Raw genomic sequence first — 18,175 nt, forward strand, 5'->3', positions numbered from 1 at the left:
TATAAAACAATTAAGCCAAATTGTTATTAGCATCTCCACCATATTATTGCACAACGTGTCCCACTCCCCAGTAGCTCTACCTCTCATGATTTTCAAGTTGTATTGCTATTGAATCCAAAACATTTCAGGTAACGACACAGGGTTCACAGACAGGTGTAGTGGACATCGTCTGACCTAAAGTAGGCTACCTCCAGATTGTTTAAATGCTTAAAGGTAATTATGTTTGGGCCTATATTGAACTCTCTCTCCGTTATAGCAAGCCACGTGGAATTATGGAAATACTTCTGATTAAATAGCTTGTAATGAAAACAAAACTATGGACTTCTCACCTAAAAATCGGAACTTAACAAAAAATTCTGATAAAATAGGCCTACAAATACTCAGTCAAGTTGCACATTTTGAATCAATAGCCATAAGCATGGATGCTTCTAGGCTATTGTGTTGTGGATGTATTTGGTGCATTTAGAGAATAACACAATTAACATTGCAATGCTCCAATTAACGTTAGTCGAAGTGCTGCTCCACGAAGATAACGTGAATTCAGTAACGCTTCGGAGCACGCACAACAAGACCACATTATACTGCAGATAAGAGGAATATTGAATATCTCCTATCTGTGTGAAATGGATCCGACCAAGGCGCTGTGGGAGAGGCGTGGGTTGTAATCCGAGTACAACACAACACGTTAGGTCTCTCAGAGACACACTCGGATACCTCACTCTGACTGCGACAAACAAAACCAGGACCTATTATGGAGTTTTAATCTAGAGGTATGCGTGTGTTTTAATCCACTCGCATAGGCCTGAAGCCATTTCAAATCTGTAAAGGGGTAGTTATCTATTGACTGTTGAGGATACATATTTAATTCAAGTACTTGTACCTATAATATAAACAAACCTTGTTATCCACAAGCTAGCGGTTGATCCTGGTTAGTCTTTCCACTTCTTTGTTGAAGTAGAAAAAAATCTACTTCAACAAGGGTGTCAATCTCTCCTAACCTATAGGTAACCTCCTCATACTTATAAATTATGGGTAATCTGCAAGTAATGTATGGGTAACCTGCCCTAACCTATGGGTAACCTTACCTAACTTAAGGGTATCCTTCCCTAACCTATGGGTAACCTGTCCTAACCTATGGGTAACCTGTCCTAACCTAGGGTTAACCTGTCCTAACCTATGGGTAACCTGTCCTAACCTATGGGTAACCTGTCCTAACCTAGGGTTAACCTGTCCTAACCTATGGGTAACCTGTCCTAACCTAGGGTTAACCTGTCCTAACCTATGGGTAACCTTCCCTAACCTATGGGTAACCTGTCCTAACCTAGGGTTAACCTGTCCTAACCTATGGGTAACCTGTCCTAACCTATGGGTAACCTGTCCTAACCTATGGGTAACCTGTCCTAACCTATGGGTAACCTGTCCTAACCTAGGGTTAACCTGTCCTAACCTATGGGTAACCTGTCCTAACCTAGGGTTAACCTGTCCTAACCTATGGGTAACCTGTCCTAACCTATGGGTAACCTGTCCTAACCTAGGGTTAACCTGCTTTAGGCGTCCTTCCGGGGGTGAGATGCCTAAGAGCGACACGTGGCCGGGCGGCGCCCTGGACCCAGCGGCCGGCATGGACAGCGCCGGGAGCTGGGACAGTGTGGTCAGTGTCACCTCTGGATGTGTGAGTCAAGTCCCCACGTTCTCTGAAATCATGACCAGAGCAGGAGGCCAGTGGTACTTCCAATATGGCACTCAAACTGACTGGGGGGGGACTTTGTGACTCAGCGTGTTGTGTATTAACCCTCTCAGACGCAGAAAATAAATCACCCGCTGCACACACTGTAGCGTTATGCAAAAGGCCTAAGTAGCTTAACCCTCTCTCAGACGCGACCATCAACATCAACCACTGCCCAGGCAGAGCTAACCTCATCCAAACACAACTCGCCCTTTGTGATGACGTAGTGACAACACACCCAGACGACGACACTACCCTGCTCCAGTGGAACGGAAAGCCAACGCATGGGTCTCATCTGATTAACACACTCTGAGCCCCGCAGAGCGACGACAGCATGGACTTCCTGTCTGCCGAGGAGCGGGCCTGTCTCATGTTCCTGGAGGAGACCATCGACTCCCTGGACACCGAGGAGGACAGCGGACTGTCCAACGATGAACCGGACCAGCCGCTCCCAGGGAACCTCCACACCAAGATGGCCAAGCTGTCCGCCTCCATGGACCACAGCAGACTGAGCGGTGAGCTCTAGACCCGGGGGCTACGGACGCTATCAGTGGCTCTGGGATCGTGTGTCAGTCAAGGCCTCCTTCCTTCACACTAGAATAATAGGGTTAGGGTTAACCCTAACCCTAGGGTTAACCCTAACCCTAAACCTAGGTTTAACCCTAACCCTAGAATAGTAGTTTTGCGCTCTGATACAATTAAAAATTATAATGACCCCAGATGAAAGGCTGGTGGAATACAAATGCAGTGGGTCAAAAACAAACCAAAAATGCCACGTAACCCAGCATACACATGACACAAAAAATCGAACTTAGTATAAAGTGTTGTGCATATTGGAAAGGATGCATGTGCCACAGTAAGTAAGAGCGTAGTGCACAAACTAAGTATGCATCCATGTTTGATGAGGTGCAGAGAAGATACCATAAAATAATGAGTCAGAGACCAATGTAGTCGGAAGTGCAACAGTTTACCTGGGAACACAAATCAATAAAACATTCCAATATTACGCAGTCAATGCAGTCAGTTACACACATGTAAATGTATTTGAAGAACACATGTTTGTTACACCACATGTTAATTACACACAGACACACTAGCAGTAGCTTCAGGGATGTTTGGCTAGTTCTCCTTCAAGATCATTCCTTGAATACACATGAATCAAATTCAATAGACCTGGAACAACAGAATCAAACAAAGGTGTTGATTCACTTAACGTTAAAACAAAGGTCAGTGAACCAGGACCAAGTCATTCGATGGGATAGCGACTAATCACGCTCATACAAGAGAGTATTGATCTGCAATTGATCTGATCTGTCAGACAGTCAAGGTACAGATGGAATACATCTGCATGCAGAAACTGGGAGGTTTTTCAATCAATACACGCAATATTACAATATCAGATCCAGAATCTAAAAGTATAGGTTTTGGTTTAAGAATATTTTTTTTGTCCACTGTGGTTATCAATTGCATTGCAGTTATTAACCACAGATTGTTTCTTATCAAGTCAATGATTAATGTCAATGCCATGAAGAACAAAGTGCACAGCTTCAAAGCAAATTGAGAAAAGTATGTCTTGGTTAATTACTGGTGGTGTATCCGTTTCATTCATTTTTATATTGTATTTAAAATATTCTTTGAATTTTACTTTTTACTAACCATTGTCTTCAGATGCTTCGTTCCCTCTCACTGGTGTTTGGTTGTGAATGATCACACAGGGGTATGTCATTAGTCAGTCATTGGCTGACTAAAACTACTACTAAAAAGGCAATATCCAGAATGAATACCCAAAAGATCACATCTATAATATTGAGGCTATATTAGTTAGATTTAACACTAAGGGAACCAGTGATTAACCAAGAGAATGTTACTGATAGATGATATATGTGTGGTGGATATATGGTGATTCATACAATTTGAGGGTATTTACCTTACATGAGACAAATATGCAGCACATAGAAAAGTTTAATATTGTGATGAGTAGGCATGGCAGCAATAATACCAGAAGGCCATTATGTTTCAGCTTAAAGGCACATTGTATATTTTCACGTCACATCGCAGCTATAGGAAGAGAATCCGTGTATGGTTGGTTCTTTGAATATTCCGATTTAAAACAAAATCAGAAAAACCAAATAACAGAGTCGTTCTTTGGTTTTTCTGATTTGGTTTTGAAACGGAAAAAGGGCAAAAGGAATAAACAAATAAACGGCATTTCATTTGTGTTTGTTTGTTGGTTTTTTAAACCCGAAACAGAAAAACAAAAATAGATACATTTGTAGGCTACACCAGAAGGCAGAACGCAGCGAGCGAAGAAAAAAGAGCCTACCACCTAAACCAGCAATAGACTGTCCAATTATATTTAGCCTTAGTTATGGCCGCACTTGAACCATATGGGGATTTTATTCGTGAACTATTTGACAATGGAAAGACACACGACGAGATCAGTACCGCTCTAAAGCAATCTGGTGCACCCAAGTGCTCCGTTATGACGGTGAGGATGTTGTGTGTGGAGCACAACCTTCGAAGAAGAAATCTAGTTTCTTTCTTCTTCTATGTAGCCTATTGTACAATATGTAGGCTACTTGTCTAGGCTATTTTAATGTTTTATGACCAGCTAGGTTTCTTAGTAAACAGCCACCTGGAATATCATGGCGATCTTCTCCACGGTCATATATTGAAAGAACGAACCATACACGGATTGAAGAGGAATCAATGTATTGGTAGAAATAGTGTTTTGGTCATTGTTAAGTTATTAATCGTGAAATGATTTGTCATTATGGGGATACATTCTTGGGTTTGAAGCTAGTGTTTTTGAGACATGGCAAAACTAAGTTTTCATTAGCCAAGATTACGGTATCCCATTCATTTAAGATTTTAGGGAGTCCGGCCAACAAAAAATCCCATGCGTTCTGATGTAAAGCCCAATATAACGGATTCTGCATTCTCATTCCTGATTCTGTGTGTCTCCCAGGTGCTCGGCAACAAGACTTGATACATTTTATGAACATTCCTGAGGACCACAAACCCGTCCACAGCTTCCTGGTTCCCACTCCACTGCTGGTGGCCAGTAGCACGACCCACGCCCTGCCAGATTCTAAAACACCAGAGTTTAAGAAGAGCTCTCCAGCAAGGTCCCAGATCAATGCTTTACCCAGCCACCCACCACCATGGCACTCTCCTCCTCATGCTCCCTCCGAGATCAACGTTGTGGTGATCCCTCCCCCCATTAAACCAAAGAGCTTCTTGAGTCGGATCGGGGAAACGCCGCCGCCGCGCGGACCCCTCTCCTACGACGCCCTCGTTTATCTCCGGAGGAGCGCCTCGGCCAAGAAGTCTCCGCTACGTCCCCCGGTCGACCACACGCTAGGCGAGGCGCAGCCCCCTTTCTCCACGGCAAACCAGAACCACAAGGACCTCGCCAGAGCTCCTTCCACTGCTTCTGCTCACAAGGTACTCGATAGACCTCGCACCGGTCCGCCCGTCGTTGCCCCGAAGCCTTCCAAAGCCCCTCCGAGTGAGTTCCCGCCAGCCTCCAATGGAACCCCATCCCCCACATCCCCGTCGGCCGACTCTATCGCTGGCAAACGCTTCCCCGATCCGCAGAAGGTCAGGAAGGAAGCCCTGCAGAAGCTTGGCCTGCTCAAAGAAGAGCGAGAACCAAAGACCGGTCCGACGACATCACTGTCCCACACTCACTCCCAGCCTGCTCTTGACCCGGTATCCAAGAGGGGGGTGAGGGCTCCGGTCTCCAGTAACCCGTCGGTTCCCCACTGTCAGGTCCCCAAGGAGACGCAGGGCCGGTCTGTTCAGAGCAGCGCCAGTTTCCACCACTGCCCACCGAGGCGTGGGCAAAACTTTCTCTCTGACAGCTCTGACACCAACGTCCCCCGCCCACAGCAGCCGAGAGCAGGCGCTGCGGAGAACCACGGACCTTCTCTGTCACGCTCCGTTTCTATGGGTGTCCAGAGCAGCAGTGAAGATGGACACGGACACTTCCAGCATAAGGCGGTGCACATGAAAGTGTCAGAGCCCATAAGAAGAACCGCCCCCGCCAGAGCCCAACCCACACCCAGCAAGAGGTCAGCCGCGGTGGGCTTGGCCATGCTCCCCGGCATGGGGGCCGACCGGAAGGAAGCCCTGAGGAAGTTGGGGTTGCTGAAAGACTAGCAGGGATGGTGCTGCGGGGTCTGTCTGAAAGCATTTCTATCCCCATCACAGAGTAGAGTGTGTGGAGCCGGTTGAGATTAACTGAGGACTCAGGCACTGATTGGACTTTGGCACATGTCACTCAAGCTATAAACACAAGGAGATGATAAAGAAGAAGTGAAATGTTGATGATGCTGCAATTACTTTTAATTGCATGGACAAATTGGCCTGTCCGAACCCTTTGTTTACATGGTATTTGGTCAATTAGCGGGCACATTTTTTAAATGCAATTAACAACCGGGCGTCGTCATTCTCCTTCAGCAAAGATAAGGAACGGGTAGTGAAAATGAAAGTGAAGCGTAAGTACAGTGGTGACCAGGAGAGATGCTATTTAAGAATTAGTTTTTTTCACTGGATTTTCCTTTTGAACAAACATTGTATATTATTGCCTGAAAAGAGATTTCTAAAATAATTACTTTGTTATTTTTCACAATGGCAATTTTCTATTTCGATTTTCTTCAAATCAGTTATCTTATTTATTTTTCATATTTTCATAGATATGTATATTAGCTATTCACCTTCATATAAGAGAGACCAACAGCTCCTGCGATAACAAACAGTATTTTGTTTTGCCCTTTTTAACACTGCATTGTGATAAATAAAGCATCCACCAACCAATCACGTGTCCGACAGCACTCTTGAAGTTAAACCAATAGGAAAGCTAATCCTCTTGACGGGTCGATTGTGTTACCAACGACCCATCAATCCAACCGATAATCTCTGAAGCACAATGGACAACTAACACTTCATACACCTGCCCAATACCTAACAACCCTGAACCTTCAGATCCCTCAATCCTCTAACATCTGTCCATTCTTTCACATATTATTTTATTTTGCATGTATTCATTCCTTATACTTTACATTTAACCTGCCATACTGAGTATTTAATTGCACTTGTTTTATATTTTATTCTAATTCCCTTAATTTGTTAGTTGAATAAAACATTTTTGCACTCATCTTAGTCACCTTTTTTATTTTGGTCTGCCCAAGCCCTGGTGGAATGCCCGGTGTAAACTAAGCAATAGGGAAGGAGAAAATATCCAAACAAACACTGTATAAAAGGAAATAAACATTTTACATTTAAAAAACCCCAAATGTGGGGGAAAAAATCCCCTCCAAACATCAAAAAATCAACATACAAAACAACAGATAAATGCAGACCCTGAGCTCTCTACCGAGCTAAAGATCTCGTAGGTTAGATCTCCTTTTGATAAACCTCTTGGTCTCGCTACAGCTTCTCTCGGCTCATCGCCTGAAACCTGACCATGTCTGCCCAACAAATGGCTGCTTTATTCCCAAACTCCATCTCCTAAAGGCCTCTGGTGGGATTAGCCTGAAGTGCTTTAATTCCTTCAGGGCTTCCTGACTGCAGTGCTGTTCAGCTTCCCCATATTACACCCAGCTCCCAGTGAGTAGTCCCTCCCCAGCTTGGAGCCGCAGCCTACCTAGCCACGCCTTCTTCCATTTCTACCCCCCCCCCTTTGGCGTGGGTCGCTGGAGATGCTAGGGATCTAGGTCTCCCGTCGACCACGTCTAAAGGAACGGTGATTAGCTTATGTAATTAGCCTGTCGGGAATTCTTGAGTTGGCGTGCCGGCCTGGATTAGGGGAGGAGAACGATCTGCTGGCTGGCCGCGTGGTGAAGGGCATTGTCCTTCGTAACCAAGGGGTGTCATGTTTTGAAACCGACACCAGGGCCTCGCTGCTGGACTGTCGTAGTGAACAATGAGCCGGGAAATCAGGCCACAGCCGCCGAGAAACACGACCGACGCAGACAGGGAGCAGGGGCAAGGATTCACTGGGGAGGGTTAGGGTGAGACAGGTACGGGCCACTATCGGTCATCTGGACTGGGGAGGGGGGTGAGACAGGTACGGGCCACTATCGGTCATCTGGACTGGGGAGGGGGGTGAGACAGGTACGGGCCACTATCGGTCATCTGGACTGGGGAGGGGGGTGAGACAGGTACGGGCCACTATCGGTCATCTGGACTGGGGAGGGGGGTGAGACAGGTACGGGCCACTATCGGTCATCTGGACCGGGGAGGGTTAGGGTTAGACAGACAGGTACGGGCCACTATCGGTCATCTGGACTGGGGAGGGGGGTGAGACAGGTACGGGCCACTATCGGTCATCTGGACTGGGGAGGGGGGTGAGACAGGTACGGGCCACTATCGGTCATCTGGACTGGGGAGGGGGGTGAGACAGACAGGTACGGGCCACTATCGGCCATCTGGACTGGGGAGGGGGGTGAGACAGGTACGGGCCACTATCGGTCATCTGGACTGGGGAGGGGGGTGAGACAGGTACGGGCCACTATCGGTCATCTGGACTGGGGAGGGGGGTGAGACAGACAGGTACGGGCCACTATCGGTCATCTGGACTGGGGAGGGGGGTGAGACAGACAGGTACGGGCCACTATCGGTCATCTGGACTGGGGAGGGTTAGGGTTAGACAGACAGGTACGGGGCCACTATCGGTCATCTGGACTGGGGAGGGTTAGGGTTAGACAGACAGGTACGGGGCCACTATCAGTCATCTGGACTGGGGAGGGTTAGGGTTGGGGGTCACTGGACTGGGGAGGGGGGTTAGACAGGTACGGGCCACTATCGGTCATCTGGATAGGGTTAGGGTTAGGGGTCACTGGACTGGGGAGGGGGGTTAGACAGGTACGGGCCACTATCGGTCATCTGGATAGGGTTAGGGTTAGGGTTAGGGGTCACTGGACTGGGGAGGGGGGTGAGACAGGTACGGGCCACTATCGGTCATCTGGATCACAACGATTGTAACCTTTGTTTGTTTAACTAATTTTACACACAAGCTTTGACCTCTCACCTCTGTTCCTGAATTCATGTCGCATCGCATCAAAGTCACTCACTCCCATCCAGACGGGTTAGATAAGGATACTCCAATTGGCCTGACCCATCTTTGTAGATGTGGAAGTAACCAGAGTTACTGTTGGTATCCACGGCAACAAAAACATCACTCGGAGCCGGAGTAGAACAGGTCTCAGGCTACTCAGCCCCTACTCAGCCTCCACCCTGAGCCATCTCCCTCCATAATCTAACATGACATGCTGTAAGGGTTAGATGCTGTTAAGGGTTAGATGCTGTTAGGGTTAGATGCTGTTAGGGTTAGATGCTGTTAGGGTTAGATGCTGTTAGGGTTAGATGCTGTTAGGGTTAGATGCCTAACAGCATGGTTACATGCTGTAACATAGAGGAACGTTCTCGGTTGTCTGTAGTCCACCGGTACGACCCTGAATCAACAGGCCCGCCCCTAGTCGGGCCTTAATAATAGATTACTGCATTTGATCAAAAGCGTTTTCTAAATGACCCAATGTTTACATGTGCATGAATATAGGCGCTAAAGTCTGGCCTTTATATTGACGAACAGCAACAACAGCGTCTATAGAGCCTGTATCAGCCTGACCGGTCCAGGAGCCCAAAGGCACCTGAGCCGACCGCACCGGACAGGAAACAAGACAGCGCACGCCACACCGCCTCCCTCACCACCTCTCAACACGTCTCCCTCCAGGGGGGGGGGGGGGCGGGGTACACGGGTCTGACACCACGTTGACCCCAGAGGAGACGGGGTCAACGGGCTCTTCAGTAATAACCACCCATGGGGTATACTCTGCAGGCATCACAGAGGGAGGGCTAATCCACTGAACAACTGTAGGAGTTCAGCGTCATCACATGACCCTCACATGTAGAACGTGTGTCAGTCTGTCATACCACAGCCCTTTAGAACAGAGTCTGGTACCACAGCCCTCTAGATCAGAGTCTGGTACCACAGCCCTCTAGATCAGAGTCTGGTACCACAGCCCTCTAGATCAGAGTCTGGTACCACAGCCCTCTAGATCAGAGTCTGGTACCACAGCCCTCTAGATCAGAGTCTGGTACCACAGCCCTCTAGATCAGAGTCTGGTACCACAGCCCTCTAGATCAGAGTCTGGTACCACAGCCCTCTAGATCAGAGTCTGGTACCACAGCCCTCTAGATCAGAGTCTGGTACCACAGCCCTCTAGATCCCGGGCTGTGAGGTCCTCAGTGTATAAGTCTGGTTTATCATCAGTTCAATTACAAACAAGCATCACACACCATCAGGTGCCGGGGGTCTCAGGCTGGTTCCATTACGGCCCAGGACCTCCCCGGTAGCCCCCCCACCCCCCCGGGTCCAGGGCCCGGGAGCCCCCTCGGGTCCAGGGCCCGGTAGCGCACCCGTGACCCGGACCCGGGACGAGGGCCCTACTCTAAGTTCCCTTCGAAGGGGAGGTGCGTTCTGCTCTTCTTCCTCCGGGCCCGGCTGCCGTTGGGGCCAGGGGCCTCCAGGGACTCCAGCCTGAAGGGCCTGGGGGGGCCGGTGTCGGCCCCCCCCACTGGGCCGCTGTCACTGCTGCCGGTCGGGGGCCCCATGCGGCCGGCTGGGGGGGAAGAGTGGGCGGCTGGGGGGGAAGAGGGCCAGAACAGGGATCAGCTTCAACACAATAGGGTTAGGGTTAGGGCTAGGGCTAACCCTAACGGTTAGGGTGAGCCCCCCCTAACCCTATTGAGTTAAAGGGTTAGGGTTAGGGCCTAACCTAACCCTTTAACACAATAGGGTTAGGGTTAGCCCTAACCCTAACCCACACACACATGTTGTCAGTGGTGCTCAGTGGCTCGTGAACGGTGCGTTGATTCAGGTCGACGGTAGACTGCCCCCTTCCGGACCACACAGGGAAAACAGACGTACTCCGACGGAGCGCAGCAAAACCAAACACGCAGGGCAGTATGTGGCTATAATCTTCACAGAATGTAATAAAATATATTAAATACAATTGTTCTGCATCTACCATTTATAAAATGATATCGGGTTTGCCATCGACCGCCTTCCTGATTCCATGTGAATTCCCGTTGCTTCTGGAAAATGACTAATATGACCTCACCATCTTCTATCCACTCATCCTAGCAGAGTGGACACTGTTCTTCCTTCTCTTCCTATGTATCCCCCATGCAGGGTTAGGGTTAGCCCTAGCCCTTCCTATGTGTCCCCCATGCAGGGTTAGGGTTAGCCCTAGCCCTTCCTATGTATCCCCCATGCAGGGTTAGGGTTAGCCCTAGCCCTTCCTATGTGTCCCCCATGCAGGGTTAGGGTTAGCCCTAGCCCTTCCTAGGCATCCCCCATGCAGGGTTAGGGTTAGCCCTAGCCCTGACCCTTCCTATGTATCCCCCATGCAGGGTTAGGGTTAGGGTTAGCCCTAGCCCTTCCTATGTATCCCCCATGCAGGTTTAGGGTTAGCCCTAGCCCTTCCTATGTATCCCCCATGCAGGGTTAGGGTTAGCCCTAGCCCTTCCTATGTGTCCCCCATGCAGGGTTAGGGTTAGCCCTAGCCCTTCCTATGCATCCCCCATGCAGGGTTAGGGTTAGCCCTAGCCCTAACCCTTCCTATTTATCCCCCATGCAGGGTTAGGGTTAGCCCTAGCCCTTCCTATGTATCCCCCATGCTGGGTTAGGGTTAGCCCTTACTATGTATCCCCCATGCAGGGTTAGCCCTAGCCCTACCTATGTATCCCCCATGCAGGGTTAGGGTTAGCCCTAGCCCTTACTATGTATCCCCCATGCAGGGTTAGCCCTAGCCCTAACCCTTCCTATGTATCCCCCATGCAGGGTTAGGGTTAGGGTTAGCCCTAACCCTAGCCCTTCCTATGTGTCCCCCATGCAGGGTTAGGGTTAGCCCTAGCCCTTCCTATGTGTCCCCCATGCAGGGTTAGCCCTAGCCCTTCCTATGTATCCCCCATGCAGGGTTATGGTTAGCCCTAGCCCTTCCTATGTGTCCCCCATGCAGGGTTAGGGTTAGCCCTAGCCCTTCCAATGTATCCCCCATGCAGGGTTAGGGTTAGCCCTAGCCCTTCCTATGTGTCCCCCATGCAGGGTTAGGGTTAGCCCTAACCCTAACCCTTCCTATGTGTCCCCCATGCAGGGTTAGGGTTAGGGTTAGCCCTAACCCTAGCCCTTCCTATGTGTCCCCCATGCAGGGTTAGGGTTAGCCCTAGCCCTTCCTATGTGTCCCCCATGCAGGGTTAGGGTTAGCCCTAACCCTAGCCCTTCCTATGTGTCCCCCATGCAGGGTTAGGGTTAGCCCTAGCCCTTCCTATGTGTCCCCCATGCAGGGTTAGGGTTAGCCCTAGCCCTAACCCTTCCTATGTGTCCCCCATGCAGGGTTAGGGTTAGCCCTAGCCCTAACCCTTCCTATGTGTCCCCCATGCAGCCCGGCCCGCGGCAGTCCTCACCCAGAGCCTTGCAGGGCTCTCCCCCCAGCAGCTGGCTGGCTCTGGTGGACCTGAAGTAGTTGGTGGCGATGTTCTCACTGTTGCTGCGGTTCAGCAAGGCCTTGTACCGGTCCTCCTCCCCCTAACACCAGCCGCCCCCATTGGTTAAGGAGACACAGGTTAGTCTGCTGAAGGCACCCCATTGGTCGGAACACGCACACACACACACACACACACACACACACACACACACACACACACACACACACACACACACACACACACACACACACACACACACACACACACACACACACACACACACACACACCATGTAGTCCTCCCTTGCGTCTGCTGCTGAGACGCGCCGGGTCTTGGTCCTCTGGGGAGGGGGGGGCACAGCTGGGGGGGGGGGGGGGAGAAGAATAGGGTTAGGGTTATATTATGTTATTATGTCTAACCCCAGCCTCTATAAGGGTTAGGGTTATATTATGTTATTATGTCTAACCCCAGCCTCTATAAAGGTTAGGGTTATATTATGTTATTATGTCTAATCCCAGCCTCTATAAAGGTTAGGGTTATATTATGTTATTATGTCTAACCCCAGCCTCTATAAAGGGTTAGGGTTATATTATGTTATTATGTCTAACCCCAGCCTCTATAAAGGGTTAGGGTTATATTATGTTATTATGTCTAACCCCAGCCTCTATAAAGGGTTAGGGTTATATTATGTTATTATGTCTAACCCCAGCCTCTATAAAGGGTTAGGGTTATATTATGTTATTATGTCTAACCCCAGCCTCTATAAAGGTTAGGGTTATATTATGTTATTATGTCTAACCCCAGCCTCTATAAAGGTTAGGGTTATATTATGTTATTATGTCTAACCCCAGCCTCTATAAGGGTTAGGGTTATATTATGTTATTATGTCTAACCCCAGCCTCTATAAAGGTAAGGGTTATATTATGTTATTATGTCTAACCCCAGCCTCTATAAGGGTTAGGGTTATATCATATGTTATTATGTCTAACCCCAGCCTCTATAAAGGTTAGGGTTATATTATGTTATTATGTCTAACCCCAGCCTCTATAAGGGTTAGGGTTATATTATGTTATTATGTCTAACCCCAGCCTCTATAAAGGTTAGGGTTATATTATGTTATTATGTCTAACCCCAGCCTCTATAAAGGTTAGGGTTATATCATATGTTATTATGTCTAACCCAAGCCTCTATAAAGGTTAGGGTTATATCATATGTTATTATGTCTAACCCCAGCCTCTATAAAGGTTAGGGTTATATTATGTTATTATGTCTAACCCCAGCCTCTATAAAGGTTAGGGTTATATTATGTTATTATGTCTAACCCCAGCCTCTATAAGGGTTAGGGTTATATTATGTTATTATGTCTAACCCAAGCCTCTATAAAGGTTAGGGTTATATTATGTTATTATGTCTAACCCCAGCCTCTATAAAGGTTAGGGTTATATCAGATGTTATTATGTCTAACCCCAGCCTCTATAAAGGTTAGGGTTATATTATGTTATTATGCCTAACCCCAGCCTCTATAAAGGTTAGGGTTATATCATATGTTATTATGTCTAACCCCAGCCTCTATAAAGGTTAGGGTTATATCATATGTTATTATGTCTAACCCCAGCCTCTATAAAGGTTAGGGTTATATCATATGTTATTATGTCTAACCCCAGCCTCTATAAGGGTTAGGGTTATATCATATGTTATTATGTCTAACCCCAGCCTCTATAAAGGTTAGGGTTACATCAGATGTTATTATGCCTAACCCCAGCCTCTATAAAGGTTAGGGTTGTATCAGATGTTATTATGCCTAACCCCAGCCTCTATAAAGACGGTCTCACCTGAAGGCAGGGAGGTCTTCTGCACCACGACGTCCGGCAGCCTCCAGGTGGCGCTGTCCTCGTCCCAGCAGGCCTCCCGCTGCAGGGCGTCCAGGTTGTTGTAGTTGCAGTCCCTGCGCACCAGGGGCGCCATGCGCTGCAGCAGTCCGTTGTGCAGCAGCGCCTCCCGCTCCAGCCGGCGGACGGTGGCCAGGTAGTCGTTCCTCTCCACCTCGAACTCCGCCTGCAGGTCTCGGATCTCCAGCTTGGCGGCTTTAAACTAACGCATTAAGTTCACAAAACTCATGTTTTTACAGCAACCAGCCATCGGCAGTATTCATACCAATATATACCCTAACGCTGAGTCCTACATTGAAGTATTTCTGCTTTACTTTCCTAAAATAAATATGACTTGCATGCACGATCATTGGCGATATTCGGGATGGTAATACTACTACTTCATACCATAAGAGTGGTATTAGTAGTAGCAGGATATTTAGTCAAAAAGTTGAAATAAATCTAAATTACATAAGCTTTATTTGGATCCAATAAAAATGATGCAAGATATCACGATTTGAAAGTTAAATGCTATAGGATGATTATTCAAATAATTAAGACCATTATTTATATCATACAAAATGTATTCTGAGACGTTAAAGCGTGGTGAAAAACCAACAAACCAAAATCAAACCTCCACAGAGCATCAAACCTCCAGAGCATCGAACCTCCACAGAGCATCAAACCTCCACAGAGCATCAAACCTCCACAGAGCATCAAACCTCCACAGAGCATCAAACCTCCACAGAGCATCAAACCTCCACAGAGCATCAAACCTCCAGAGCATCAAACCTCCACAGAGCATCAAACCTCCACAGAGCATCAAACTTCCAGAGCATCAAACCTCCACAGAGCATCAAACCTCCAGAGCATCAAACCTCCACAGAGCATCAAACCTCCACAGAGCATCAAACCTCCACAGAGCATCAAACCTCCACAGAGCATCAAACCTCCAGAGCATCAAACCTCCAGAGCATCAAACCTCCACAGAGCATCAAACCACCGCAGAGCATCAAACCTCCACAGAGCATCAAACCTCCACAGAGCATCAAACCTCCACAGAGCATCAAACCTCCACAGAGCATCAAACCTCCACAGAGCATCGAACCTCCACAGAGCATCAAACCTCCACAGAGCATCAAACCTCCACAGAGCATCAAACCTCCACAGAGCATCAAACCTCCAGAGCATCAAACCTCCACAGAGCATCAAACCTCCACAGAGCATCAAACCTCCAGAGCATCAAACCTCCACAGAGCATCAAACCTCCAGAGCATCAAACCTCCAGAGCATCAAACCTCCACAGAGCATCAAACCTCCACAGAGCATCAAACCTCCACAGAGCATCAAACCTCCAGAGCATCAAACCTCCAGAGCATCAAACCTCCAGAGCATCAAACCTCCACAGAGCATCAAACCACCGCAGAGCATCAAACCTCCACAGAGCATCAAACCTCACAGAGCATCAAACCTCCACAGAGCATCAAACCTCCACAGAGCATCAAACCACCGCAGAGCATCAAACCTCCGGAGCATCAAACCTCCACCCAGAGCGTCTGGTCCCCCCTTCCCCTCAGGGCCCAACAGGCTCCCCTCGGGCCCTGCCTCACCCCGGGGCCCTGCCTCAGCCCGGGGCCCAACAGGCTCCCCTCGGGCCCTGCCTCACCCCGGGGCCCTGCCTCAGCCCGGGGCCCAACAGGCTCCCCTCGGGGCCCTGCCTCACCCCGGGGCCCGGCCTGACCCCGGGCCCGGGCCCGGGCTGAGGCCGGGGCCCGGCGGGCTCACCTTGGCCTGGATGCGGGTGAGCAGCTGGCCCTTGGCGTGCAGCTCGTCCTGGATGGAGTCGTAGACCCGCAGCATGACGCTGTCCCCCTCCTCGCCGCCCTCCCCCAGCGCCGAGATGAGCTGCAGCTTCCTCTGGTCGGCCAGCCTCTTCCTCTGCCGCTGCCGCTGCCGCAGCTCTGGGTTCATGGCCTGCTCCCCCCCCACCACCTGCTGCTCCAGCTGCTGCAGCCTGCACAGTGCACACACACACACACACACACACACACACACACACACACACACACCATCACACACACACCATCACACACACACACCATCACACACACACACGGCATCACACAAACATCAAACATACACACAAGCACACACATCATTACACACACATTATACAAACACACACAGACATCATCAGACGAATACACAAACATAAAGGCTTACCGCTCGAGGGCGTGTCTGTGGGGGGGAGGGGTTAGGGTTAGGGGGGGGGGGGGGGCCGAGGGCGTGTCTGTGGGGGGGAGGGGTTAGGGTTAGGGGGGGGGGGGGGGGGGGGGGGCGTACCGCTCGAGGGCGTGTCTTTGGTCCAGTGGTCCTGGTCCAGGTCCTGGTCGGGGGGCAGGAAGGTCTCCACATGCCCCTCCCTCTCCATGGACCTCGGGCGCTGGGCTCCTCTGCACAGGAGGGTATGGGTTCACATCCCTAACCTCTGCACAGGAGGGTATGGGCTCACATCCCTAACCCTAACCTCTGCACAGGAGGGTATGGGCTCACATCCCTAACCCTAACCTCTGCACAGGAGGGTATGGGCTCACATCCCTAACCCTAACCTCTGCACCGGAGGGTATGGGCTCACATCCCTACCCTCTGCACAGGAGGGTATGGGCTCACATCCCTAACCTCTGCACAGGAGGGTATGGGCTCACATCCCTAACCCTAACCTCTGCACAGGAGGGTATGGGCTCACATCCCTAACCCCTGCACAGGAGGGTATGGGTTCACATCCCTAACCTCTGCACAGGAGGGTATGGGCTCACATCCCTAACCCTAACCTCTGCACAGGAGGGTATGGGCTCACATCCCTAACCCTAACCTCTGCACAGGAGGGTATGGGCTCACATCCCTAACCCTTATCTCTGCATAGGAGGGTATGGGTTCACATCCCTAACTCTAACCCCTGCACAGGAGGGTATGGGTTCACATCCCTAACGTCTGCACAGGAGGGTATGGGCTCACATCCCTTACCTCTGCACGGGAGGGTTTGGGCTCACATCCCTAACCTCTGCACAGGAGGGTATGGGCTCACATCCCTAACCTCTGCACAGGAGGGTATGGGCTCACATCCCTAACCCCTCTCACTCACACTCAATAATCGCTGGTTTAGATGTGAATAAGAGGTTCTATGTAAATCCCAGACTCAGGAAATGAGGGGGTCACCGGAGGAACTACAGGACACTAGTAACAAAGAGATTCAAATAGAGCTTGAATATGAGTAAGAAAAAATAAATATATATATTATGTATGCAAAATCCATATCTACGCACCCTATATTGTATTGCTCTATACTGACACATGAGCATGGTAGATACTCCCGGGGCTGGATTGTGTTCCTATAACCTCCGACCTACCCGTTGTACTTCCTGCTTGGAGGAGGACCTAGCAGCAGGTAGTTCCTGTGCCTGGCTCATCGGCGGGGCGCTTTCTGACAGAGAGACAAAGTCAACAGCTCCTTTCAATAACACAGCCCAACTCATACCAAAGTACATCATAGTCTACAAGGGAGGGAAGTGCAGTGGTCCCACCGGTACCCTTGAGCAAGATACCTAAGCCCTACCTAAGCATCTGTGAAATGCCCCAATATTCATCGTAAAAAGAACAGATGGCACCTCAACACATTGCGAGTGAGAATGACAATATGTGTAACAACGATGTGTTTCCTGAGCTTTAACAGAACAGATCCAGCAGCTCTACCGAGCGTTGGCCCACAGCGCCCCCTGCTGCCAGCGCTCTGCTCCAGGCGGGCCAGCTGGCCGTCATAGGCCCGCCGGAGGGCAGCCATGTCCTCCAGGAGGAGGGCTCTGGACCGCTGCTCTGCGCTGTACTCGGCCTGCAGGCGGCTCAGCTTCTCCTCGTACTCCTGCACACAGCGCAACGCGGGCCGGGTCACCTTCTAAACCGGGGCTCTCAAACACACTCTCAAACACACTCTGACCATGAAGGTCATTGGTGGAAAGACAACTGATCTGCTGCGTTGGATCGCCTTGAATTCTGTCCCTTGTCGTTGTTGTCATGTTATGTTCCTGTTTGT

General features: G+C 49.5%; 2 protein-coding genes across 2 annotated transcripts in view; one reads left to right on the plus strand and one right to left on the minus strand.

Annotated features, from left to right (window-relative positions):
* The first annotated feature begins 1,570 nt into the window (after nucleotides 1-1,570).
* Nucleotides 1,571-5,890, plus strand: zgc:158258 (uncharacterized protein LOC791186 homolog). The gene is made up of 3 exons (XM_056606367.1): nucleotides 1,571-1,672; nucleotides 2,049-2,241; nucleotides 4,695-5,890. The coding sequence occupies exons 1-3, from the start codon at nucleotides 1,571-1,573 to the stop codon at nucleotides 5,888-5,890; spliced, it is 1,491 nt and encodes a 496-aa protein (XP_056462342.1).
* A 4,262-nt stretch (nucleotides 5,891-10,152) lies between these two features.
* Nucleotides 10,153-18,175, minus strand: part of kif17 (kinesin family member 17) — a 14,458-nt gene continuing 6,435 nt past the window's right edge. The window contains exons 7-14 of the mRNA XM_056606710.1: nucleotides 17,839-18,004; nucleotides 17,496-17,569; nucleotides 16,432-16,541; nucleotides 15,874-16,102; nucleotides 14,053-14,311; nucleotides 12,510-12,580; nucleotides 12,200-12,320; nucleotides 10,153-10,374 (exon numbers count right to left, since the gene is read on the minus strand). Coding sequence (XP_056462685.1) covers nucleotides 10,178-10,374; nucleotides 12,200-12,320; nucleotides 12,510-12,580; nucleotides 14,053-14,311; nucleotides 15,874-16,102; nucleotides 16,432-16,541; nucleotides 17,496-17,569; nucleotides 17,839-18,004 — 1,227 coding nt within the window. The 3' untranslated portion in view covers nucleotides 10,153-10,177. The remainder of the gene's footprint in view (nucleotides 10,375-12,199; nucleotides 12,321-12,509; nucleotides 12,581-14,052; nucleotides 14,312-15,873; nucleotides 16,103-16,431; nucleotides 16,542-17,495; nucleotides 17,570-17,838; nucleotides 18,005-18,175) is intronic.

The sequence above is a fragment of the Gadus chalcogrammus genome, chromosome 13 (assembly GCF_026213295.1).
Source record: "Gadus chalcogrammus isolate NIFS_2021 chromosome 13, NIFS_Gcha_1.0, whole genome shotgun sequence".
NCBI lineage: Eukaryota > Metazoa > Chordata > Actinopteri > Gadiformes > Gadidae > Gadus > Gadus chalcogrammus.

Bases quoted from the DNA above. Each gene is read 5' to 3' on its own strand.
- zgc:158258 (XM_056606367.1), top strand. From the start codon at position 1,571: ATGCCTAAGAGCGACACGTGGCCGGGCGGCGCCCTGGACCCAGCGGCC. The intron at 1,673-2,048 runs GTGAGTCAAGTC...TGAGCCCCGCAG, and splicing joins TCAGTGTCACCTCTGGATGT to AGCGACGACAGCATGGACTT. The intron at 2,242-4,694 runs GTGAGCTCTAGA...TGTGTCTCCCAG, and splicing joins GGACCACAGCAGACTGAGCG to GTGCTCGGCAACAAGACTTG.